Below are 24,114 nucleotides of genomic sequence, written 5' to 3'. Positions count from 1 at the left end.
CCCCCCCCCCTCTCTCTCTCTGGATAGGGAAGAACAAAATCGCAGTACAAAAGTAGGCTATAAGGACAAGATTTTCCTCTGAACTGTAGGATTGGCACACCTATAGAAGCTGAAACTATTACACTGTCATATCAACAAGCTGCTTGTGAGCAAGAGCAACTCAGAACAGGAACGGTCAAGACTGCCTGCCCTTTCCATCTCTTTTCCAAGGCTTCCAAGTTATTTCGGTGTCTCCTGCGCTCTTCTTGCTTGTTTGCAGATCTCTCAATCCTGGTATGTTCGTTAATTTCAGTCCACCTTCTGTGCATGCATGTGTTTTCTGAGCTAGCGATGTGCAGCATCATGACCAGCCAATTTGATGTGTTTTTTGTGTTCTGAACTAGGTTGCTAGTTAATCAACAAGAAGCAGGAGGATTCGAAGTCGGATATATCACACAGGAGCTACCTCCTCACAGGATGGGAGAGACTAGTAGTTCTAGTCATTCAAGGCAGGATCCTTGTGCTCTTGGCTATGGCTTCCATGGTGCCGTCGCCAGCGCCACTCCAAATTTCTTGTAAGAACCTCTCAATCTCTCATGTTCTGTTTGCCATCTCTATTTCCACCTTTTGCTGACCATGATTTATGCAAATGAAGGAGAACAAAGGATGAATGAGTGACCTTGCACTTAATTTAAATTAGTTTATTATGCAAATTTGCATGAGTTCCCAAATTTCTCCCTGGTTATCGTCTTCTGTCATATTGGTCGCCGGTTCCCCGTTCGTCATGCTTCCTGCCTCTACTTTTTTGGTCTACCTCTCTAATCGTTACTACCTGCCGTTTCACATGCTTGGTAGTGATCAAGAAGGAGCTACCTATTTTGGAGAGCTGGAAGAGGCTTTCATGCATCAGGTTGCCTCACTCAGAAGAACTCAAGCTGCAACCACCTCCGCAGCTCATCCCACGCGTAAGCAGCTCTCTCTCTCTCTCTCCCTCTCTCTCTCTGACCAAGACCAAGAAAGCACACAAACTTTTCTCCCTCTGGCTGGCCAAGGCCAAAAACATACAACCTTGTGAGCCACTTTTGCAATGGGTTAGGGCATTGTAGTCAAAAGCAACCATGCAGGAGCAGCAGGACTGCAAGAGTGGCAGTTGTGCAGCTGTGCTATGGTGTGACTCTGACTACCTTGTGATTCCTCTCTCTCTCTCTCTCTCTCTCTCTCTCTCTCTAGAGTGCAACAAGTTGATCTCCATGGTAGTACACCAGTACCACACTACCAACTCTCGCTGGCTCTCTACAGGCACAAGCTCAAAGAGAATAAGCTCCACTCACTTTCACTGCCACAGTGGCCCCCACTTTCCTATCTTCCCTTGTGATCCCAATGCTTCCTCTCAGTTGCTACTTGCTAGAGTACTCCAGATACATACATGTCTTGATCTCCTTCCTCCCCTATGATATCTTCTTGCAGCCTTTCCCACTGCTGCTCCTGCTGCAGCTGCAACGGCTACAGCTAGGCCACCTCCTACACTGGACATCTTCCCAGCTTGGCCTATGAGGTCTCTTCACACACCCAAGGTATGGACTAGCTACAAGTTGTAGAGTTATTTGTGCATCTAGCTGGTACAAGCAAGAACACAAGTTTGCAACTGCCTCCCATTTTTGCTTTTGCACGTTAGGAGGGCTCAAATTTGACGGCAGACAGCACAGAAGACTCGGAGAGCAGCAGCAAGAACAATAGCAACCACTCCTCAGACCAGCACGGAGCAGCACACAACATGGCGAGCCAGTTCGATCAAGGTTCACAGCAGCAGCAGGAGGAGATTCAGCACAAGGTAGGCATTTCTCTGTGTTGTCCATGGCCACATCTCACAGTTTTTTGATACATTTGTGCCTCTTGGATGTATTCTTTCTTCCTGCATCCATCTCTCCTTGCTCACCCTTATCATTGGAATGAAATGTAATGTTCCCTATCCTGGCCTCATGTCGCTGGCTAGCCCACAAAGGCCACAACTTCCAAGGTGCTCATGCAGCTAGCTATACATGCTCCTATTGGTAGAAGAATACATTATTCCAGGGCATTTATGATTTTTCTGCTCCCAAGATCGCCAATCCCAACACGTTAGGTGAACCTTTTGGCCCCTAGGCCCCTATAGAAATAAGAAAAGCTTCTAGTTGCTCTCCTCTGATGCTTCTTGCCACTGGACTGGTGTTTTTTGTGTACCGCTAGTATTATTAGATGGAGAATATAATCACCTATCTCTGAAATTTTCAATTTGATTACCTTTCCTGTAGGATAGACTACATTTTCTACAAGAACTAGTCATTCTAGTTATTCGTCTAAGAATTGAAGAACTAGTCATTCTAGTTATTCTAGATCAACAATCTTTTGTGTTATAGGTGTGGATAAGTCCAGTAGAGGATATGTTAGGTTAGTGCATGATAGATCACGTACTGCCATTGGTGCTGCAATAGGAGACAAGTTGGCATTGTACAATATTATTGTCTGTAGCTTCCAAGATTGTGCCCTAATAGAAATGCACCAAATGATGCATAATTAATGGCAACTTCAGGTCAGTGGTGCTTTAGGTACTTTCTGGTCAAGTGATCATCTGCCAAGATAGATTGGTTGAAAGCATTGTATATTAACTGGATGATTCACACTTAACCAAAAGAAACTTTGCCAATTAGAGCGTGACAACAACATAAACAAAAAGCAAAACCAAGTTTTGTCTGTTGTCGGAGTGGGTGGCTTCCACCAAATGTACACTACTATTTTTTATTTCTGTTTAATGTAACTGGAATGTCGAGATCCTACTATATATTGTTTACACCATGGACACACATAGGCGGAACAGCATTATTGTTATTCCATTTCTCTCCTGTTGTGTAATTTTACTCTGATTTACCAATTTACATGTTGTGACTTGTCCAAGTCTACTTGGTATGCAGAACATGGCTACAAGTTCCACTACAAAGTCTGGAAAAACTCTTGATCCAAAGGTCAGGGTGCATATCCTTAGGGTGCTTCAGTTTACGATGTGTGTGAAGTATTTGAAAATCCTAGATAATGAGGTTTAGTTACCTTCTCTCCTTGTGTCAGCAGACAATCAGAAGGCTGGCTCAGAATCGTGAAGCTGCACGTAAAAGCCGACTGCGAAAGAAGGTGATGTTTTGAGCATCATCAGCTACTAGGAAACTTAGAGTTTTTCAACAGTGACTTTTCCAGGTTCCCAAGTTTTTGACAGTTAATTTTGTCATTGTGGCATAGGCTTATATTCAGCAGCTTGAGAGCAGCAAGCTGAAGCTTGCTCAGATGGAACAGGACATGCAGCGAGCCCGTTCCCAGGTAAAATTTGTACTCTTGTGTTTTTACCTTTTCTGGCTACTACTGACCATCTGAATCAATGAAATCTGGACTGGTGTGTTTTTCTAGGGCCTCTTTCTTGGTGGAGCTCCAGGTGCAAACACCAGCTCAGGTGCATAATCTAATCCTCATTTCTAAACGTGCTCGTCAGTGTTTGTATACAGGGAGAGTATAATCTATGGTCGGCCATAGAGTATACTCCCCCATAGTTTATGATCCACTTGTCTGACTGGCAAGTGCCTTCCATGTCCAGGCGCCGCGATGTTCGACGTGGAGTACGCCCGGTGGCTGGATGACCACGCCCGGCGCATGGCAGAGCTGCACGGAGCCCTGCACGCGCATTTGCCGGATGGTGGCCTCAGAGCCATCGTCGACGACACCCTGACCCACCATGACGAGCTCTTCCAGCTCAAGGCTGTGGCAGTCAAGTCCGACGTGTTCCACCTCATCACCGGGGTGTGGACGACCCCCGCCGAGCGGTGCTTCCTCTGGATGGGTGGATTCAGGCCCTCCGATCTGCTCAAGGTATGAACTTATGTCTGACAACTGAATAAAGCACCTGATAACAAACTCATGCATGCATAGCTACATTCTCCTATGTTGGTAATCCGAAATAAGGTTGATTTTGTTACAGAACGCACCTGGCACAGATCACTTGACAGTTAGATATTACAGGAAAAGAAGTACATCAATCAGTTCAGTAGAGTAAAATTAACTCAAGTTAAATACAAGCTCATATGGTTTTCTTAATTTCGTTAAAAAACTTTTTCATGTTGCTGCAGACACTGCTGCCCCAGCTAGATCCCCTGACTGAACAGCAAGTGGTAGGCATCTGCAACCTTCAGCAGTCATCACAGCAGGCAGAGGAAGCTCTCTCCCAGGGCCTGGAGCAGCTGCATCAGTCACTAGCTGACACGATGGCCGGTGGATCTTTGATTGATGACGCCAACATGAACTTCATGGGTCAAATGGCCCTTGCCCTTGGCAAGCTGTCCAACCTTGAAGGCTTTGTGATACAGGTTAAGAATATTTTCATCTATACCTCATCTATACTTCAATCTTGATTGTCAGGTCAGTGTTGTATATAGTACACTCAACTTTGTAGACGAGCAATTTACCACTTGGTAGGACTTATTGGAATAAAAAATGTCACAGCGATACATCCAGGACATCTTTATTTCTGGTCACGCCTGTATCATATTAAACCTCATCAGTTTCAGCACTAGTTGTGCCAAAAAATAAGCAACTGATTGTTCGAAAAAAAATAAGCAACTGTCCCTTTTGGACATTGTCAAGTTTCAATGCTTTGGACTTTGCAGATAACTCATATCTAAATATATTATGCCATCACCATGTATAAATGTGCAAGTCTCATGTCTGCATGGTAGAGAAAAATGACTCGTCAACTAAGCATGTAATGATATCCTTTTGGAATGCATCTGTATATTGTTCCTGCGAAGCATGCTAAAGTTACATGTGTAATTTTCAGGCTGATAACTTGAGGCAACAGACTCTTCATCAGATGCACAGGATTCTGACAGTTCGACAGGCAGCTCGATGTTTCTTGGCCATTGGCGAGTACCACAACCGCCTTCGTGCCTTAAGCTCCCTCTGGGCTTCTCGGCCTCGAGAGTAAGCATCATGCAGTTCCTATGACAGTTCCCCCATCTTCAGTTGACTTAAGAAAGAAGTACCCAACCTCTAGTTGTTGAAGGTAGTATTCAGGAATGATTGGATAAATTCAAGTACACATTAGTATAAGAGTGAACCAGGGCTTCTGTACAGGCAATGATAAAATAATGTGACCTACTAATCAGCAGGGAATGGACCTCCCTCCTACCAGCAATCAAAAGTCAGCAAGCAACTATAACAAAACATAGAGCCCATACTTCCTTAAAAAAAGGACCATGCTATGCCACATTTTGGTTACTTTCTCAAGATGTTTCGCCAACTAACTAAATTGTATATAACTCTAAAATAATTATCTGAAAAGCTATAGCATACTTTTTTTAAGATGCTTCCCTGATCTATTTGTTATTGATGGTGCATGTATTGCCTGCAGGATACTAGTGCCAGATGAAGGCAATTGTGGAGAGATAAGCATTGCGGCACAATCATCCCAAAGTCAATTTTCAGCCTTCTGAATCAGACATGTCGTGGAACTAACCTTCAGCTAAAGAGCAAGGGAAAAACGACTTGGAATAGAAGTTTTGGATGCCAGCAATATCTGAGAGCCACAGAAGAAACCTAGGAAATGAAGGAAGCTTGCGAAAAGGAGTATTTCTGGATTTCTTGTGGAAAACAGAAATAGTGTTTCTAAAAAAGCGTGGAACTTGTACAAACAATTTCCAGGAGGTGAAATTGTTTAGTTCACTGTGGAGTGAGAAGGGGAGGGACAAAGAACAGCTAGAATCTCCAGTACTGTGCATTCTTCTGGTTCTGTCCAGTCTAAATTCCCAAACATGCTCTTCCTAGTTAATGAAAGAATTTATTCAGCAATTCTGATGATGATCACTGGTTAGAGCATTACTACACAACTAGCACCAGACTATGTTGAATTGGATGGTTGAGTGAACTAGTAACGTGTATGACTATACTAGATATACGTAAGACGAAGTAATACAATATCTAAATTAAATTTGGTTATTATACTGTGATCTTTGTCTGTATCCACCTATTTAGTTGCATAAAGAAAAATCAAGATAAATAGATAATGTCAGCTTGCAGTCAATTATCAGGGCAAGAAAATTTGCCTTGCAGACCTGGTATAAATTCATATACTATTTTTAAAAGTTGAACATTACTTCCAAAATAAATAAAAAAGATTGCAGAGCCACTCCAAGACACCAGCATGCTGTGATCGGAAGGGCTGACTCACAGGGGCTCTATAACAAATACATAGGGACTAGGGAGCATTCATAGAGTTAAAAGCTGATAGTTCTCTCATGTGCAAATGATTTCCATGTACATTGTATTATTTGAAATCAGGAATGTTACAATCTTACACAATGAGCCCAAACAAATATGCCACTTTATGATGTTTTAAACGGGCTTTAAATCACTGATGAAAATGTTATCACTTACAACTAATTTCCCTTTTTCTGAGCAACTCGATGCTTGGACCACTCTTCCAAGGTTTTCCGGTGAAGAGCATTCATTTTTATCTTTCTTCTTTCACGTATGATATTCTCAGCATCTTTCCAAGTTTCAGCGACACCCAGTGCTACTAGAATTGCACACACGACACAAGCACTTCTTCCATGACCTAATGTGTCCATCACAAAGGAAAAGGGTAACAGTTAATATAGTGCCCAAACACAAGGAAGTGCAACTATGCACATAAAAGGAACATCGAGAGTTCAAGACAGAAGCATGAAATTAATTTTCCGCATAAGTTGAATGTATAGCAAGAGATAAATTACTACTAACCAAATGCACAATGGACATAAACAGGTTTCCCCTTGGATCTCTTTTCACAAGCCCAGCATGCAGCGAGTTCGATTTGGGATGGCGTTGGAGCTCTTGTATCCCAAGTTGCAAGACAAAGATACTCATCTTTCGGGACAAAGGAACTTCTTGGCAGCTCACAAGTGCAATCTATGACAGAGGGGTTTCCAGGGGGCAGATGCTTCAGCAGAAATGGCCATCCTCCCAGATACAGCCCTTCCACGATCTTGTCATGCACAGACTCCTTCCTCATGAATCTCTTAACCATCGCATATGTCCGAGCAAGCATCAAGAAGGGACCAAACAGTATAATTGACCAACAAGGAAATCTTCCCACTGAGTTCTTCCCCAAGATCCAAGGTAGGTTGACAGCATCATGAGATGCAAAAGTGACGATGCAAGCAACAATGCCGGTGAATAGGAAAGGAAGCGTAGCAATTCTCATGCCCAGCTCCCACAAGCTAACAGATATGACAAGAAAAGCTGTTGCAGCGATGCCAGTCACCTTGGATATCCCCATTGTTATGTTCTATGATTAAGACAGCTCCTTCTGCATTATCAGGTGAAACCTGCATCAAAATTTTCAATTTGACTTAGCAGTGAAATTTGAGTTCCATGAGGGAAAACACCTGTGCATTGTGGCGTAGAGATTATTAATTCTGGAAAGCAACACATGTCAAGCATGCAAGTAGCTCGCTGGCGTGCAAAAAGAAAAACTTTTATACACACATTTTTGGAATCTAAGTCCAAACATCTGGTACAAATGCTGCAATAACAATCCCCAGCAATTTAAACATCACGTAACAGCTTCATACTATACTAGCATCCTAAATCAGAGCAACACAGACGAAAAAAGCAAATCCCACAAACTCAAGACTGATCTAAACATTTCAAATCAACCTCAATTCGCTCATTGACCAAGGCAGCGGTGTAAGCATGCTGATGAGGGTGGGGAAATCAAATTAACACAAAATGCGTGTTTGGTTGCCTGAATTCTGAAATGCCATCCGTGTCAGTTTCAGAGAATGAACGGGTCATAGAAATCCCACCATTGTAGCGCACGACAAACCGGCGATCTGAATGGAGCCAATGAGCAAGGATCCATCCGATCCAAAGACTATACAAATCTAATTGAAATACTGATAAGACTATTCGTGAAAATTGAAACACGTCCGTATCGATTCGATCTGAACGAAGAGAGAGCTCACAGGTTCGCGCGCGATGGAATGGAAGGGGAGATAAGGAGCAGTTTCCCGGGATTACCTCGGCAGCCAGGCGAGAGGCGGGGGGCGGTGAGCGGCCGAAGCGCAGAGGAATAGGAAGCGGGAGGAGATGCGGTGGCCGTGCCCGTGGAGGGAAGGGGTCCCCTCCGCCCTCCGTTGGTGGTTGGCTCCCGGCATCGTCGGGGACGGGTGCACGTGCTGCTTCCAAGGAAATTGTTTATCCTCTCTCCTTTCGGGCCTGATCGGGTGGGCCGTAGTTAGCGCATACCATGGGGCCCAATCAATAATACAGCATTTAAGCCAGCCCACCCGCTCAACTTGGGTGCTTGGCCCATTTAGTCCACCGCTGTCGTCTCCATAAAAAGAAAAACTCTTCGCAAAAGAAAATTAATATAAAAAGAAAAAAAAAGAGAAAAACGGCCCATCAACCTGTCTAGGTCCAATAATGCAAGGATGGATTCAAGTGGCACGTTCAAAAAAAGCGAACGTCACGCTCAACTAGGCCGTTAGGTGACAGCCCATATCCTTTCGCCTTCCCCAAGCGGCCCGCCCACGCGCACACAGCCGGAGTGGGGAGAGAGAGAGAGAGAGAGAGCCGGCGGGCGACACGGCGACACCCGCAGAGTGGCACGACGATTCCACTCGACGACGCTCCAGGCCGCGCCGGCGCGCCCCACAATGGCTCTCGCCTCCTCCCACCACCATCACCGCCTCTTCGGCGCCGCCCCCTCCGCCTCCGCCGCTGCGGCCTCCCGCCTGCCGCTGCGGGGGTTCCTCCGCTCCCGAGCCGCCTCCCCTGCTCCGCTCGCGGCCGCGCGGAGGTGAGCGGTCCGATCTCCGGGTTAATCCGGTCCTGCTTGTGCTTGTCCGTGGTGCTCGACTCCTGTGAGGGTTCGCGATCGGCCGGTGCCTGCGTGCTCGCGAACCGGATCGGTGCCCGCTTTTCGCTGTCCGTGACGGGATGGGCTCGTCGCCGGTGGCAGCTACAGTTCCCTTTTGTTCGTTTGCTTGTTATAAAGGACCGATCAGATATGGTTTGATGGGCCTTTTTGGATTAGGAATCATGGTGCGACAGTTCTCATCGGCTTGGTTCGTGATTTGCTAGATTTGCATTACATGATTGTACCTGTGCCTATGCCTAGCTGCGCTTTGCAATTGGTCATTGGGATCTCTATATTGATTCCAAGGGTGAAAAGAAGACCTGCACATCCTCTTGTGTTTTGGTTTGTTCCTATTTTGTGCATGTATCTATTCAACACTGAACTTAGTGAACAATTTCAGATAAACCACGGTCCCATTCTTATGCTAGGCAGTTCCTTAATTCTCCGAATACAATCATGTGCAGTAGTATCTCATCCAATCCTGTATTTTTATGTGCTGATATATATATATATTTGTTTCTGCTATCATCTCACCAGAATATGTTGCCAATCTGTCGACTCAGCTAATGTGTTGGGAGCTTCTTCCACGGTATGTTCACATAACTTTTTCTTTGTACAATGTACATGCACACTTTCTTGGAACATGTCTTTATATGGTGGAACCAGTAGCACACCCTTACAGTTTTCATTATATATGCTTGCTTGTCTATCGATCTGCCTGCATTTGAATCTTAATGTTTGCATATAAACTGCCTATCTGCTGGCATACTCAATTGATTAAATTTTGGCTTTAGCAAGTGCAGTTTTCTTATTTCTCTTCAGTTTATTTCTCGGACATACTCCTATTGTGATGCTGCTTTTGGACTTATTCAATACTCCGCTGATTGATGCTTTTTATTTGTATTATTGGGAAACAATTTACCCAGACATCTGATGAGGCAGTTCCAGTGCCACTCGTCATGATAGATCAAGACTCAGACCGTGATGCAACCATCGTGCAGTTGAGTTTTGGAGACCGTCTGGGGGCACTACTCAACACGGTACAAATTTCTTATGCTTTCTCTTTAGACTGCTGCCCAAAAACATGTTTTTGCTATTAATCTTTGTCATATCTGTCAATTATTTTATTTTGGCCCTGGTATTCACTGTTTGCAGATGAAGGCACTCAAGGACCTGGGCCTTGATGTCACGAAAGGAACTGTGGCAACTGACTCAGCTGTCACACAAACAAAGTTCCACATCATGCGATTGTGGGTGCTTGCCACTTTCTGTTTACTGTGTTTTCGTATACGGTATCTAGTTGTCTGTGTCTATGTAGTAGGACGATGGCATCCACTGTTCATGCACATACATTCACTTTTTGAATGCTTCAATTTGTTTAAGTGCACAATATCAGCACATTTATCCTTGTGCCTGTATTTAGTTTTCATGTGATCAGTTTCCTTGCTCTTTCCCTGTACACTCATTTGTTTGTTGAAATAAGGTTCCACTATTTTTGAGCTAGCCTAGTTCCTTCTGAAATCATATAATCGTGGCACATATGCTACTGCACATCTCATCAATCTTAGGGAGTATTCACAATCTTTCTTGAAATTCCTTGTTCAATCTTAGATGGAAAAAAAAGGATAGCACCCTAGTGACCTTTGGACCAAGATTTCATTTAAATTCTGTACTCATCCATCATAAGATAAATTTTATTTGGATTATTTCCAACTGTAATTTCTTTCCCTCCCTTTTGCATGTATCTAGCGGGCGCAAAGTTGAGGACCCTGACATGTTAGAGAGGATACGGCTAACCATCATTAACAACATTCTGCAATATCATCCTGTATGTTCCAGATTCTTGTGTTTGTCAATTTGGCGTTGTTACTATTTCACATATTTTTCATTGAATGTATCTAACACAGTAGCATGTCAATTGGTCCATAGGAATCAAGTGAGAAGTTAGCAATGGGTGAATTTTTTGGAATAAAACCTCCTGAGAAGAAGGCAAGTATAGTGCATGTTCTCATTCTGTATGCTATACTGTACCATGCTGTCTGGGTATGATATATTTTGTATTTCCAACTACAATATGTGATTTTTCTTAATTTTATGAAATGGAAAAATGTAAATAGTTAAGCCTCTTGTGTCATTACGCTACGGTTTGTGCTTTGATGACTTTATAGTTTATCCTGAACTTCTTAGTCTTTGAACTGGCAGGTTGATATTGATATTGCAACTCATGTGGTTGTGGAAGATGATGGACCAAAAAGAAGGTTTGATTCTGCCAGCTCCTAGTGATGTTTTACTGTTTATTTAGCATCATGATTCAAGAACGTATGATCACTTCTAGAATAATTGTTATATTTCATGTTTGATGATATGTTGGCATTTCCACATGTATGGTTTTATGACCTTATCCCAGCATACACATGATATTTGAAAATTCATGAATATGCTCTATACATTTAAAAATTCAAGATGCATTAACAGTTGGTTACGGCAAAGCATAAGCCAGAGCCTATACATTTGAAAATTCAAATATTGACACCAAGTGATATTTCCTGAATCTTCTGTGGTTTAAGATGCATTAGCTGTTACTGTACGGCAAGGCATAAGCCAGAGTGTCTTAGGTTGAATCCACACTTAGGCTCAAAAAGAACTATGCGTCACATCTCACACAAGCCAAGCAATTAGTAAACTGGATCGGATTAGAAAACAGAAAGTTTTAAGTATGAAGGACAGGACAAGAATGTGATAGGCATGGGCAGTACAACTCTAGGCCAGGCCCCCATTTTTTGTCTGTCTACAGCCTGTAATCTGTATCACTCTGGAGTCAGGATCCTATTTTGCCTATATTTTGGTTTTGGCATAAGAACCAGCTCTGCCTACCTATCCACCCCGCTCCCCTGTCTGAACTTTCCATATTGCTATGTGTTTCTTTTTTGTTTATACAGTGCCGCATCGTTTGCAATTCTTATTAGTTTTTGTTGAATATGCCCAGCATGCTTTACATAGAGACAGCTGATCGGCCTGGCCTACTTCTGGAAATAATGAAGATCATTACTGACACAAACGTTGATGTGGAATCTGCTGAGATTGATACTGAAGTATGCTGTATTCCATTTTCTTGCCCTTCTAGTTGCTAAAGCCATCAGAGCTCATATCTGAATATCTGATACTTATACAGGGTTTGGTTGTCAAGGACAAGTTTCATGTGAGTTACAGAGGCGCAAAACTAAACAGCTCCTTATCTCAGGTGTTGTCATGTCTTAATTAGATACTTCATTGGCCATTTAAGCAACAGAATCCTCGTCTCTCTTAACATGGTTTATTTTTGCTTGTGTTCACTTGGCACTCTTTAACTTGCTTATATAGGTGCTGATTAATTGTCTGCGCTATTACCTCCGAAGGCCCGAGACAGATGAAGACAGCTATTGATCGTTATGGTGCCCAGCCTTCCAAGGACTTCAGATCAGAAAGCTGTGAACTCTGCCTTGAGTTCCTTTTCCTGTGTAGTGTCTTGTACAAAATATGCCTACTCTGTTCCCAAAATGCTGCCATATAGAAGATGGCATTGGCTTATCAAATCAGTTGGATATTTTTAGAAGCTTCAGGTTTAGGTTTCAGTAGCTGTATCCCATTTGATTCCGATTGTAAGGGGTAACAGTGGAAGCTCCTCCATTGTGCATGTAAAATACTTGGCTACGATGTCTTCTGTGATGAAATAAAGGAGCATTGCCAAATTACGAAGGTCCTTTTTTGTATCTGATGTTTTTACTGCAACCGATTTGTCACCGTTATTGAAAGAAATGCATTTATGCTGACCATTGGAGAAATGGGGTTCGGTGGCACCTGTTTTTTCTTTTTAAAAAAACCTAAGACTTGTGATCGATTGGAGAGGTAACTTGAGAATGTCAAGCATTTTTTTTGAAACGATGTCAAGCATATTTTCAGTTCATTGTGGTTAGATTCAAAGCCTCGATTTTTTTCTCGTGGTCTCCTCAATGCACAACACGATGCTAAATACTGGTGTTTGTTTTGGGTTCTTTGTAGTCGTATAAATTGTGATGGCCCTGGATTCATCTAAAAGAACGAACCATTTGAATTTCATCTGAGTTTGGACAGGGTTTGAGAATCCGGATGTTCAGTGCCGCTCGCTTTACCAGCCAACAAGATTCTTGCACTAATCTGGACGCAAAATCGACGGTGCGGATGGCGCGTGCACCTGTATCGGCGCGGCGACGCAGCGGCAGAGCTGCTCTCGTGAACGTGGCCTTAGTTTCCTCCGATCCCTCCTCCCCTCCCTCTCCAACCCACGGCGCCTTCTCCCTTACCCGCCGCCGCCGCCGCCGCCGCAGCTCAACCGCCGGCTACGCCCGCCGCTTCCTGAGCATCTCGGTCCAGCCCTCTCAGCCCGCCCTCCGCGCCAGGTCGGGGGCCGCCGCCTGGGGCGCGCGCGCGCGCCCTCGACCCCGTACGGCGGCCGGAATCTGGTGGATGCGCCGCCGCCATCACCGCAGTTTCCTTCTCGCCGCCGCCGCGCCGTCATTCATGGCGAGGCGTCGCCGGGAAGGACTAGGACTTTAATCCATGCTATTCAACATCCCACACTGCAAATCACAAGCTCCTGTAGCAGCCGCCGCCGCCGCCACCGCCGTCGCGGCTATCCCCAGCAGCTTCCTCTCCTCCTCCTTGCCGGCGCTGGTTCCGCTGCCCCCGCCTCTGCCCGAGGAGAGCCCGTTCGCCGCGCTCCTCGCCGCTGATACCCCACCGCCGGAGCCTCTCCGCCTGGTGCTCGCCGCGGGCGACGTCCGCTCCGCGCTCCGCGGCCTCCCGGGCCTCGCGCGCCAGCTCTTCCGGTGGGCGGAGGCCACGCCGCGGGGCTTCCCGCGCACCGCCTCCGCGTTCGCCGACGTCCTCGTCCCACTCGCCCAAGCCAACCACCTCCGGGCCGCCTACCCTGTCTCCCTCCGCGCCCTGCACCTCGGCCTCCTCCTCCCCCTCGTGTCCCTCCTCCTATCCGCTCCCCGCTCTCCCTCCAACCAATCCCTGCTCAGCCTCCTCTTACGCTTGTCCACCAAGTTCACGGCCCAATGCGGGGCTCGCGACCCCGCGCCCACGACCTGTTCGACGCTGTGCCTTGCCGCCTTCCGCGAGATGGCGTGCCACGGCGTGGCCCCTGATGTCAAGGACTGCAACCGTGTGCTGCGCGTGCTTCGTGATGCAGCCAGGTGGGACGACGTTCGTGCTGTGTATGCAGAGATGCTCCGTCTTGGGATTGAGCCAAGCATTGTGACCTACAACACTTTGCTGGATTCTTACTTGAAGGAGGGAAGGAAGGACAAGGCTGGCATGCTGCTGAAGGAGATGGAGACCCAGGGAGGTGATTGCTCTCTGAATGATGTTACATGTAATGTGATGATTAGTTGGTTCACCAGGGAAGGTAATCTGGACAAGGCGGCAAGGCTGGTTGACAGCATGCGGTTGTCCAAGACAGCTTCATCCTTTACTTACAACCCACTTATCACTGCATTGCTTGAAAGGGGTTTTATAGAAAAGGTTGAGTCTTTGCAGTTGGAGATGGAGAATGAGGGCATTATGCCTACAGTGGTGACATACAATGCCATTATTGATGGGCTCCTTAAAAGTGGGCAGGTAGAAGCTGCGCAGGTGAAATTTGTGGAAATGAGGGCGATGGGCTTACTGCCAGACTTGATTACTTACAGTTTGTTGATAAAGGGTTATTGTAAGGCAGGCAATTTGAAGGAGGCATTTTGGTTGCTTGGTGATTTGAGACGTGCTGGGTTGGGACCAACAGTTTTGAAATATAATATTCTTATGGATGGTTATTGTAGATTAGGTGATTTAGAAGAAGCTAGGAGATTGAAAGAGGAAATGGTAGAGCAAGGCTGTTTGCCTGATGTTTGTACATATACTATTCTCATGAATGGTTCGTGTAAGGTGAGGAGCCTTGCTATGGCAAGAGAGTTCTTTGATGAGATGCTGAGCAAAGGTTTGCAGCCAGACTGCTTTGCCTATAACACCAGGATTTGCGCAGAGCTAACCCTAGGGGCTACTTCCAAGGCTTTCCAGTTGAAGGAGGTGATGGTGTTGGAAGGAATATATCCTGATACAGTCACATACAATATTCTTATTGATGGACTGTGCAAGACTGGTAACCTGAAAGATGCCAAAGATCTGAGGACAAAGATGGTCACTGATGGTTTACAGCCTGATTTTATCACATATACCTGCTTGATTCACGCGCATTGTGAAAGAGGACTCCTAAGAGAAGCAATAGAACTTCTTGGTAACATGATCTCAGATCAGTTTTCACCCTCAGCTGTGACCTATACCTTTTTAATTCATGCATACTGTAGAAGAGGAAACCTTTATTCAGCATATGGTTGGTTTCGGAAGATGCTGGAGGAAGGAGTTGAACCTGATGAAATAACATATAATGTGCTCATACATGCACTATGCAGGACAGGCAGAACTCAACTAGCTTATCGTCATTTCCATGAGATGCTGGAAAGGGGATTAATACCAAACAGATGTACATATACTTTTTTGATATATGGGAACTGTAGAGAAGGCAACTGGGAAGATGCAATGACATTGTATTTTGAGATGCATCAGAATGGTATTCATCCAGATGATTGCACACATAATGCCTTGTTTAAAGGGTTTGATGAAGGCCGCATGCACCATGCAATTGAGTACTTGGAGAATATCGTTTTGGGTGAATAGATTGTTCTCCCTGAAGATTGACCTATTGTCCTTGCTTCGCGGTCCCTGTAAGAACTTCCCCCTGTATGCATTATCTAGCTTTGCTTATTTCCTCAAGCTGACTTTGCTTTTATGTTCACTCCAGCGATGATAGATGGGGTTCTGTGGGCAATTCCTTTTAGAAGGGAAAGGAAAAGAGAGTTTGAGACAATCTTCTCTAAGTTGCTGGGTGCTTTCCAAATGACTAGTTAAGCACAGAGAGGCCTTCTTGCACTTGCTGCTCAAGAGATCGTTGATGGAGTTGGAGGGTAGTTCTGTTAGAAAGAAGAAAAGCAAATAGTTGAGCACAAACAGGTCTTACTCTTGCTGCTTAAACCTTGTCAGCATTCTTTCCTTGGCATTATATACTTCTGCTATTGGAAACTGCGTGGTAGGAATGTGCTCCAGTTTCTAAAACCTCTCATAGTCTTACTATACGATTCTGTCCCCTTTGTTATTTTCTTTTGATAAGGTGTACTGGAAACCTGTCTATGAATTCCTTATGCCAACTATTTTCAAGTAGTAAATGGCTGCGGTCCCTTTTGTGACTGAGCTTTCTTCAGTTATACATAGGATTTGTCTTGGTAAGAAGATACCAAGAATTTTTTGTACTGAATAATTCTTGTATCACCATCAATTTTGCCATAGGCATAAGTCACAATATATTGACCTGTCAGATAGCTGTGTTGTCATTCTTTCCATCAATTAATGAGAAGGTTATCTCTTAATTTTAGCTCTGCGCCACTGTTATTGAATTCAGCTCACATCAGCATTTGAGGTTTCACTTATTTGCATTCTAATTTCCGAACTCCACAGTTTGCGAGAGGTTGGATCTGCGGTGCAGACTTGCAATATTTTCTGATATGTTACTTGGTTAGTAATTAACCAAATAGAAGTAGGAAAAATATGGCCTGTATGCACAAATGATATTTTATCATGTGAACGAGTTAATACTTCGTATAGGTGTTACTAATGCGTAGCATAATTAGGTATGCTACTGTCTAATGCAGTTTCAGTTATTTGATTTGTAATAATCAGTTGTGAACTTATAATATTATAGATTAGGGGCATTTGTGTTCTTACCCCTACTTTGATGTGGAATTGTGATTTTGCCCTCGTTTTCTCAACTTTGTGATTTTGCCCTCAACTATTCACAAGTCAATGCGATTTTTGCCTCTAGTGAACGATCAAAATAGGGGCAAATACGCAAAGACCAAGGGTAAAATTGCATTGACTTGTGAATCGTTAGGGCAAAATCACAAAGTTAAAAAAATGAGGGTAAAAACACAATTGCACTTCAAAGTAGGGGCAAGATCACCAAAAATCCTATAGATTAACTGTAGAAATGAGGTATCCACTTGTCCATTATCTCTTTCTCATTATCTCAACTGTATCTCATTATCTCATTATCGTTGTGGAATTGTCTATTCATCTTATCTCTTTCTCCAACTGTATCTTCTAAGAAAAAGGTAAGAAGCTTCAATTCTCATGGACTGAAGCTTTTCATCACCTACTCTTGATTATTAGACTTAGTTTCTCATCGATTGCTTATTGGTGCCATATACATAAGATAAGGTAGCCTTTCTTTTTACTATGTTCACGTTATTTAAGACTCGTGAACATCTAAGGTATATACTACCTCTGGTCCGATTGACTTGTCATTTAGGTCACTGATACAGTCTCCAATGCAAAACATCAATCAATACTTTTCTTAGGCATATGCTCTAAAACTAGTGAATTTTAATCATTGGTGTAATTTTGATGATGACTCAGTTGATGTTCTCATGCGAAAAGTAAACTGAATACTTTTATATATATGTAAGTTATCATCAAAGTTTTAACTGTTTGATTGCATGCTTTCTGGGATGACATCAATTTTGGACCAAAGGATAAGTACCAAGGTCCCAAGTACTGTTGTAATTATTTGATATGCTGGAGAACAATAGCTTAAAGTGACAGTATAGTATCATATTTTGCATTAGACCAGTCTTGCTTTTGTAGGACTACAACTTCTGGAAAAAGAGTGAACTAAATAGCAGCTCGCAGCTGCAGTTCTCAGCATTTTGAAAATGGATCTACTGTCGCATAGTTGAGGGCTCTTATCCTACCAAGAGTACCTTGAGAATTCAGTCAGTCGACCCATCTACCAGCATGAACGTATGTCCACCTTCTGGAACTTCATGATACTTGGTCCATGGAATTGGAAGCTTCATCAAAATGTGCCTCTGCAGCTCAACAAGCACTAGCTTATGTTCATATCCTTGCCAGATGTATCCAGAACCCTCATTTTGAGGAAATGGATTGGTATTATTCATTGGATTAAGCTCCCAACTTCCAAAAGCTACAAGCAAATCATGATGGATTGATTCGTAGATCCATTGCTGCCTTGATTTATTTTGAAAAATGAAGTAGCCGATCAGTGTCGTGCCAACAAATGTTAAGAAAATGCATATTATTTTGTTTTAGGTCAACCTTGATTACACGCTTCTTTTGATATTCTTTCTTCCTGTAATATGTAAATGTACTATTATATTACTCTCTATGGCCTGAATACATAGGAAGTCAGTCCTTGTATCACATCTTTAATTAACCTTCTCTGTGAAGTAGTATTTCGTGCAATGCGATCTTTCTTCTGCATTTACATCTGAGGCTTTGATTTACCTCAATAGTCCTTGGCATTCCCATCATCTTCTAAAGGACCTCTGGGTCATCCACAGGTAAAACAAGGATGGTATGTTATGTGCAATCCAGAGAGCCCTCTGCTTTTGCCCAATCAGGTTCTTGAAGGCCTGCCTGGATGCTATAGATGGGAAGGAGGTGTAGCTGATAATTGGCACGGTGTGTATTCATTGTTTTACTGGTATAATTTTCAGCAATAGGTTCATATCCATGCCAATAGTTCATTATTTGTGATTCATGTGTACCTCTGTTTCCAACGTCTGACTGTCGTAAGCATGATTCCAAGGTTGATTTCTTGCTCCTGGATGCTGGCTGTCCATTACAACAAGCTTCCTGGCTTTGCTCAGATTGGTGAAGAGGAGATGGTACAAGACGCGAGCAGTATGGCTGGTGTAGTTCCGGATGGTCACTAGCAGGCTGGTAGTATGCTATAGGAAAAAGTGCAACAATTGATAACTGCACGTCTCCGTTCAAATGGTTTTTGAGATAAGCATGGTCCTTAAGATTTTAACATCTGGTACCTACAATAAAACACAAACAGTGGCACGGCATTTGTACATGAATGCAAAGATGGTCCGAATATATGAATGATCTTTTGAATACTGATGCAAATGTATAGTAACATAACCATCCAATTTGATGAATCTGAATAAAGAAAACCTGTTTCTGCTTAAATCATAGCGCACTATGTTTTTCTTTCTTTGGTAAAAACTGTTCCGGCTAAAATTGCAGCTTCGGTTCCTGGTTTTGGAATCTTCGGGTGTCGGTTTAGTGTTTTTTTTTTAAGAAAAATCAAGTCGGTTTAATAGGTTGGAAACACCCGATTGCCCGAAAAAAAACGAAAGCGTCTGCCGTTCCACTTTCGATTCCCTTACTCCCAAGGCCAAAAGCCCACGAAATTATGGCCCAATTATCCTCCCATAGGCCTAACCCATTGCCGCAGCCCACAGCCCACATCTCACAAAATTCCCCATCGTCGTGTCTCGTTCTATTCCGTTCGTCCCGGAACTCGCCGTCGTCAGAGGAGACAACGCGCCGCCGCCGCCGCGCCGCTGCCGCCCCGCCTCTCTCTCAACTAGGGGATCAGAATGGCTCTACGGGCCGCAAGGAGGCTAGCGTCTTGTAGCCGCCAAGGACGCCTCCTCCTTCCCTCTCAGGCTCAGGCCCCATGCAACCCTCCGGCGGCCGCGGCGGCGGCCTTCCTCCACTCCCACGCCACCAGCTTCGGTGCGCATCCCTCCTATCCATCACTCCCTCTTGTTTCGAAGCAGAGATCCTGAAATCTCTGTCTTTTTCATCAGGGTACAAGCAGGTGCGCGAGGAGGAAAAGAGCAGATTGGTTGGCAACGTTTTCAGCAGCGTGGCTTCCAGCTACGACCTCATGAACGATCTCATGAGCGTCGGCCTGCATAGGCTGTGGAAGGACAGGTTGCTGCTGCATACCCTTGCCGTTGCCGATTCTTTTTTTTTTTTAACACACTCCAACCAACTTCGATTCTTTTCTTTCAGGCTTGTTTCCAAGTTGAACCCCTTTCCGGGGATGAAGCATCTCGACGTGGCTGGTGGAACTGGTAATGCCCGTTCCCCTGATTGCTTTCAGCTGTGCCGTAGAAATAACAAATACAAACTTTACTAACATAAACAGTATTTGTTCTATCTTAATTCGCCATTCAATTTATCTATATAATCAGTGCATTGGTAGTTAGTCCTGAGATTCCAGCATTATCAATGCTTCCATGTGCATTTTCAGTTGTGATCATGTGTCTTGTTTATGGTTATTGTTTACTGTTTCTCTTGAAAGGTTCTATTTCCAGGAGCTCTTGTGTAATTTTCAAGTTCTCCTAAGTGCAGCATGAAATTTGAAGAACAAAACTCTGATGACTGTTCATGTCATTCCTATGACTTCAGGGGATGTTGCTTTTCGTGTACTGGAAAGAATCAAGAGCGTGGGCCACAGAGCTATGCAGGGTACTCTTACTGCTACCGAAGAAGACACCCACATTTATGTCTGTGACATTAATCCAAATATGCTAAACGTTGGGAAGAAGCGTGCTGTAGAAAGAGGTCTTGAACATGAACTTTTTAATTTTGCCACCTACATCTCAAGTGTGGTTTCTGTTGTTCAACAGTTGATTTTTATTTTTAGGTTACAGTGAAGAACATTGTCTTAGCTGGATACAAGGAGATGCAGAAGCTCTGAGTTTTGAGGATGGATCTATGGATGGCTATACCATCGCATTTGGGATCAGAAATGTGACACACATTGAGAAAGCCCTATCGGAAGCTTACAGGTTAGCTAATTTAGAAATCCCACTCTCAAACCAAAAAACTAGTAGTGCTTATGCTTCGAAGCATGTTGTGAGTTGTCCCCACTGTTCTGAACTTATAATTTGTGTCCATTTTTCATGTGCTGTATCCTTGGATTAAGTTTTCCTTCTTCAAGTGCAGTATTATAAATTAAAATTTTCATATTCTGCTATGTTTGCTTAGTTGATGCTTGATGGTTCTAAAATCCCATTACTATTGCACGGACAAGCATGTTCGAGAGTCCATTGCTTAGTTGATGGTTCTAAAATCTCTTTACTATCACATTGATTGGCATGTTTCAGAGTTCTAAAGCGAGGGGGAAGGTTCCTATGCTTGGAGTTGAGTCATGTGGATGTCCCAGTTTTTAAACAGATGTAAGTTTACTTAATACTGTTTATTTGTCTTTGTAGGATTAACTTGTATGAGAGATGATGCTTTGAATATTCTTTTTCATGCGTGATAGAAAAAATAAACAAGCAAATACCTGAGCTACAATGTTTTCAACTATCTCGCAGTTAATGTCCAAAATTCACAATTGGTGCTTAGTGCTAACCATGTTAACAGGTTGCCACCTGTAGCACACCGTCTTAAACATTGTTCAAGGGTGTCCGAAAGTGATCATGTTTTCTGTCTATTGTAAAAAGGCTGTTTATCCCTTTAAGAAAAATGAAAAAAATGCTAATATTGTCCTTGCTAGGGCTCTGTGAAAACAGTGTAAGCTTTCCTTCTGTCTGACAGTGAAAAATGCAGTGCAAGTGTTATGTCCTATAGTATCTTTTTTTTTTCTGTCTTTTGAATTTGCTGCCCTTTTTTCAGCTACGATGTTTATTCATTTTCTGTGGTTCCAACTATGGGAGAGCTGGTTGCTGGTGATCGACAGTCGTACCAATACTTGGTTGAGAGTATCCGTCGGTTCCCAAATCAGGTAATGGTGTTGGAGTTATTTGCACTTTTGTTATCAACAAATATGAACAAATGATTATATTGTTTCTGGCATTTTCTGCTTCATCCTCTCCAGGTTTGCGCAAGTATTAACTTGTACCTTATAAAATAGGCATATTTATAGCTTTTGCTGGGATAGATGTTAAGCTAGAAGATAGGGGTGAGAGTGACTAGTAAAAATTGACGAGCTGACCAGACTTCTTTTGCCTTTGTAGGAAAAGTTTGCTCAGATGATCCAGGAAGCTGGATTCGAGAGGGTGGAATATGAGAATCTCGTGGGTGGTGTAGTTGCCATTCACTCTGGACTGAAACTGTAGAATAGCAAGCTGAACCAGACGAAACTTGGGCAGTAGGGTTTTTTTCCGCCTTCTTGTTGTTGGCCTCCAGATGAGGATGGATGTTTTCACCTCGTAAAAATAGTGTAAGATTATCAAGCAATGAAGCATCATCCCATGGCAATTGATTTCGCAAAGGGCGGCCTTCCAAAATGTAATGAATGACATCCAGATTGTGTACACCTACTTTATTTTTTGTTTGACATAGACCACCCTGGAATACGTATTTATAATTTTTTTCTAAAGTTTGAGCAGCACATGAAGACTCAGAATCCTGCAAGATTGTATAATTGCTATATTTATTTATGCCAAATAGATTTCAGGCACCAAATAATGCACACGAATGAAGGAAACATTCCAGTTCTTCCACTGTGATGATATAACTATTGTATTGCATTTCACTACACGTGAGTTTGAGTGCGACCTGGTGCGACCTGATTCGGGATTTACCCTTTTTCGCATCTTGGCTCCTGTCTGTCAGGTTTTTCTCCTGTGTCGCTGTTTATGTGCTCCGTGCAAGGTTGCAACTGAGAGGGGTATCAGTACATCACTGCTGTGAATAAGGGACTAGATCTGTGAATGCTATTGCAGTACACAGGCCTAGTCATCTCTGAGTTGTTGGTACTGATCGAGCAAACTGGCAGCAGATCAGACATCAGAAAGGTGCTTAGCTAAGTGGATTATTCAGAGGCGTGCTCTTGGTATCTGGTGACATTCAGAGCTGCAATCTATTTTTGCTGCACTCATGATCTCCCCTCGATGGCCGTGTCGTTCAGAGTTTTCACTTTGAATGCAAGTGGGTACTGGAATGAATTTGTAATGTCGCCAAGAATGTCGTGCTAAAGCATCGAGTCACACAACCAAGATTACTCAGAAACTGGTGACCATTTTCGGTGCGCATTGACAGAGAAACTACACTGACCTGGATCACACCATGTGATTCACATGGCCTCCCCAGACTTGCAAGATGGTATTGCTTGGTGGGCAACTGAATTAGTTGGCTTGGCACCACGCAAATGGATCCCTGTATCAGAGCCCAGTCCTGTGGATTTCAGCACAGGATGATTGTGTCCTGCCTTTCTGCTTACCTGAACACCCCCAGACCTTGCAGGATGGATATGAGCTTAAGAGCTTTAATGCAATGTGCAACGTCTGTCGTCGTTTCAAGTTTTCAACAGAAAGATCTCTCGAGAAATATGAGCAGATCCTTATCAAATCCTGCAGGGGTTTGCCAGCATGTGGGATAAAAAAATAATCTCTCCAAATCTCATGGCGTTGACCCCCATTCCATGAACCAAATTCACAAGGAACTTGCCCACTGTCAACCCCCATAATCACAAGTTTTGAGTATTATCTTGTGTGATTGGATACTCACTAGTACTCAAGGGGTGGCATGATCCATGAAGATTCGTTGCAGCATGGCCCTCTTCCTTCAGAAGTCTTCATGTCATGATCTGAATATCTAATTGCCTCCCGACATTGGCCCACAATGATCCTCCCGTCATTCAGGTTGGTTGGTTACCACTCTGATGTTCTGGGACAAAGGCTCAGTGGACGGCTCCTTTTTGCCGAGGGGCTTCAAACATCAGAGGTGTCGAATAACAGCTTATGACAACAACCAAGAAACATCGCCATCTGCATGGAGGTGAAAGGTGCCTATTATTGTGCTGTGCCCCAGAGATATATGAATGGAACTTGCTAATGAAGCTGATTAGCTGAACATGGTAAAGCAACCTTTGACTTTAGTTACTGTTTTAGTATAGGTATAAGAGCAACTAGTGAAGATTTTCTGTAACTGGAACTGGTCAAGATGCCATAGACACTAGTCACCAGTCACCATTCAGGATACCAACATAAGGATGCGCAGGGTAAAAAATCGGCTGTATACCAATTATTGGAAGCTGGCTGGGTATTGCTCCCATAGAACTTTGGCAGCTGACCAGACCAATCTTTAGCCACAGAATATGGAAAAAGTGAAATTCACTGAAAAGTAACTTGAAAATCACTGAAATCAGTGGAGAACAAAAAAAATGAAACCAACACAAATCATTTGATGTAGGGATTATGAGAAAGCCCTTAGCTGATATTGCTAAACTGGTCCAATTTCCCCCAAAAAATATACCCTATAGAGATTTTCCTACCAATGGAGCTATGATATGCACTTACCATTGTCTGGACAGCTACAAGATTCCACTACCTTAGCTA

General features: G+C 43.6%; 5 protein-coding genes across 9 annotated transcripts; 4 read left to right on the top strand and 1 right to left on the bottom strand.

Annotated features, from left to right (window-relative positions):
- Window positions 1-5,841, top strand: LOC117867098 (transcription factor TGAL4). Of its 2 annotated transcripts, none has more exons than XR_004643121.2 (13): window positions 1-273; window positions 384-554; window positions 835-944; window positions 1,447-1,553; window positions 1,655-1,810; window positions 2,928-2,978; window positions 3,082-3,141; window positions 3,247-3,324; window positions 3,412-3,454; window positions 3,596-3,867; window positions 4,125-4,361; window positions 4,832-5,056; window positions 5,405-5,841. XR_004643121.2 is itself a non-coding variant. In XM_034751438.2 (13 exons), exons 2-13 carry the CDS (start codon window positions 457-459, stop codon window positions 5,484-5,486), a joined length of 1,437 nt encoding a protein of 478 aa, XP_034607329.1. In that variant the 5' UTR covers window positions 1-273; window positions 384-456; the 3' UTR covers window positions 5,487-5,841. The 2 variants fall into 2 exon arrangements, 1 of the variants encoding a protein (XP_034607329.1); XM_034751438.2 differs by having other exon boundaries at window positions 4,832-4,974.
- On the bottom strand, window positions 3,903-8,210 carry LOC117867102 (uncharacterized). Of its 3 annotated transcripts, none has more exons than XM_034751444.2 (4): window positions 8,053-8,210; window positions 6,772-7,358; window positions 6,427-6,607; window positions 3,903-4,532 (listed from the first exon to the last, which is right to left on the bottom strand). In XM_034751444.2, exons 2-3 carry the CDS (start codon window positions 7,307-7,309, stop codon window positions 6,429-6,431), a joined length of 717 nt encoding a protein of 238 aa, XP_034607335.1. In that variant the 5' UTR covers window positions 7,310-7,358; window positions 8,053-8,210; the 3' UTR covers window positions 3,903-4,532; window positions 6,427-6,428. The 3 variants fall into 3 exon arrangements, with proteins under 3 accessions (XP_034607335.1, XP_034607336.1, XP_034607333.1); XM_034751445.2 differs by lacking the exon at window positions 3,903-4,532 and adding an exon at window positions 4,655-4,992; XM_034751442.2 differs by lacking the exon at window positions 3,903-4,532 and having other exon boundaries at window positions 6,289-6,607.
- Window positions 8,211-8,567: 357 nt separating this feature from the next.
- Window positions 8,568-12,628, top strand: LOC117867101 (ACT domain-containing protein ACR12). Its single transcript, XM_034751441.2, has 10 exons — window positions 8,568-8,833; window positions 9,431-9,482; window positions 9,820-9,933; window positions 10,049-10,143; window positions 10,643-10,721; window positions 10,823-10,882; window positions 11,096-11,151; window positions 11,880-11,985; window positions 12,066-12,134; window positions 12,254-12,628. Exons 1-10 carry the CDS (start codon window positions 8,691-8,693, stop codon window positions 12,314-12,316), a joined length of 837 nt encoding a protein of 278 aa, XP_034607332.1. The 5' UTR covers window positions 8,568-8,690; the 3' UTR covers window positions 12,317-12,628.
- A 523-nt stretch (window positions 12,629-13,151) lies between these two features.
- LOC117867097 (uncharacterized) lies at window positions 13,152-18,927 on the top strand. 2 transcript variants are annotated; one of them, XR_004643120.2, is made up of 4 exons: window positions 13,152-15,675; window positions 15,753-15,961; window positions 18,364-18,484; window positions 18,612-18,927. XR_004643120.2 is itself a non-coding variant. In XM_034751437.2 (2 exons), the coding sequence occupies exon 1, from the start codon at window positions 13,469-13,471 to the stop codon at window positions 15,626-15,628; it is 2,160 nt and encodes a 719-aa protein (XP_034607328.1). In that variant the 5' UTR covers window positions 13,152-13,468; the 3' UTR covers window positions 15,629-15,675; window positions 15,753-16,379. The 2 variants fall into 2 exon arrangements, 1 of the variants encoding a protein (XP_034607328.1); XM_034751437.2 differs by lacking the exons at window positions 18,364-18,484; window positions 18,612-18,927 and having other exon boundaries at window positions 15,753-16,379.
- Window positions 18,928-19,281: 354 nt separating this feature from the next.
- On the top strand, window positions 19,282-22,278 carry LOC117867100 (2-methoxy-6-polyprenyl-1,4-benzoquinol methylase, mitochondrial). The gene is made up of 8 exons (XM_034751440.2): window positions 19,282-19,552; window positions 19,627-19,753; window positions 19,835-19,896; window positions 20,234-20,389; window positions 20,472-20,616; window positions 20,935-21,006; window positions 21,449-21,557; window positions 21,790-22,278. Exons 1-8 carry the CDS (start codon window positions 19,414-19,416, stop codon window positions 21,889-21,891), a joined length of 912 nt encoding a protein of 303 aa, XP_034607331.1. The 5' UTR covers window positions 19,282-19,413; the 3' UTR covers window positions 21,892-22,278.
- The last annotated feature ends 1,836 nt before the right edge of the window (window positions 22,279-24,114 follow it).

Source organism: Setaria viridis, chromosome 8 (genome assembly GCF_005286985.2).
Source record: "Setaria viridis chromosome 8, Setaria_viridis_v4.0, whole genome shotgun sequence".
In the NCBI taxonomy this organism is placed as follows: Eukaryota; Viridiplantae; Streptophyta; class Magnoliopsida; order Poales; family Poaceae; genus Setaria; species Setaria viridis.
This window is presented reverse-complemented; position numbering and strand designations above follow the sequence as displayed.

Excerpts from the sequence above, each read along its gene's own strand:
- LOC117867100 (XM_034751440.2), top strand. The coding sequence starts at position 19,414 with ATGGCTCTACGGGCCGCAAGGAGGCTAGCGTCTTGTAGCCGCCAAGGA. Across the intron at positions 19,897-20,233 it reads CGACGTGGCTGGTGGAACTG|GGGATGTTGCTTTTCGTGTA; the intron begins GTAATGCCCGTT and ends CTATGACTTCAG. Across the intron at positions 20,617-20,934 it reads GCCCTATCGGAAGCTTACAG|AGTTCTAAAGCGAGGGGGAA; the intron begins GTTAGCTAATTT and ends GGCATGTTTCAG.
- LOC117867101 (XM_034751441.2), top strand. The coding sequence starts at position 8,691 with ATGGCTCTCGCCTCCTCCCACCACCATCACCGCCTCTTCGGCGCCGCC. Across the intron at positions 9,934-10,048 it reads TGGGGGCACTACTCAACACG|ATGAAGGCACTCAAGGACCT; the intron begins GTACAAATTTCT and ends CACTGTTTGCAG. Across the intron at positions 10,144-10,642 it reads AAGTTCCACATCATGCGATT|CGGGCGCAAAGTTGAGGACC; the intron begins GTGGGTGCTTGC and ends GCATGTATCTAG.
- LOC117867097 (XM_034751437.2), top strand. The coding sequence starts at position 13,469 with ATGCTATTCAACATCCCACACTGCAAATCACAAGCTCCTGTAGCAGCC.
- LOC117867102 (XM_034751444.2), bottom strand. The coding sequence starts at position 7,309 with ATGGGGATATCCAAGGTGACTGGCATCGCTGCAACAGCTTTTCTTGTC. Across the intron at positions 6,608-6,771 it reads TTATGTCCATTGTGCATTTG|GTCATGGAAGAAGTGCTTGT; the intron begins GTTAGTAGTAAT and ends TGGACACATTAG.
- LOC117867098 (XM_034751438.2), top strand. The coding sequence starts at position 457 with ATGGGAGAGACTAGTAGTTCTAGTCATTCAAGGCAGGATCCTTGTGCT. Across the intron at positions 3,142-3,246 it reads AAAGCCGACTGCGAAAGAAG|GCTTATATTCAGCAGCTTGA; the intron begins GTGATGTTTTGA and ends ATTGTGGCATAG. Across the intron at positions 4,975-5,404 it reads TGGGCTTCTCGGCCTCGAGA|GATACTAGTGCCAGATGAAG; the intron begins GTAAGCATCATG and ends TATTGCCTGCAG.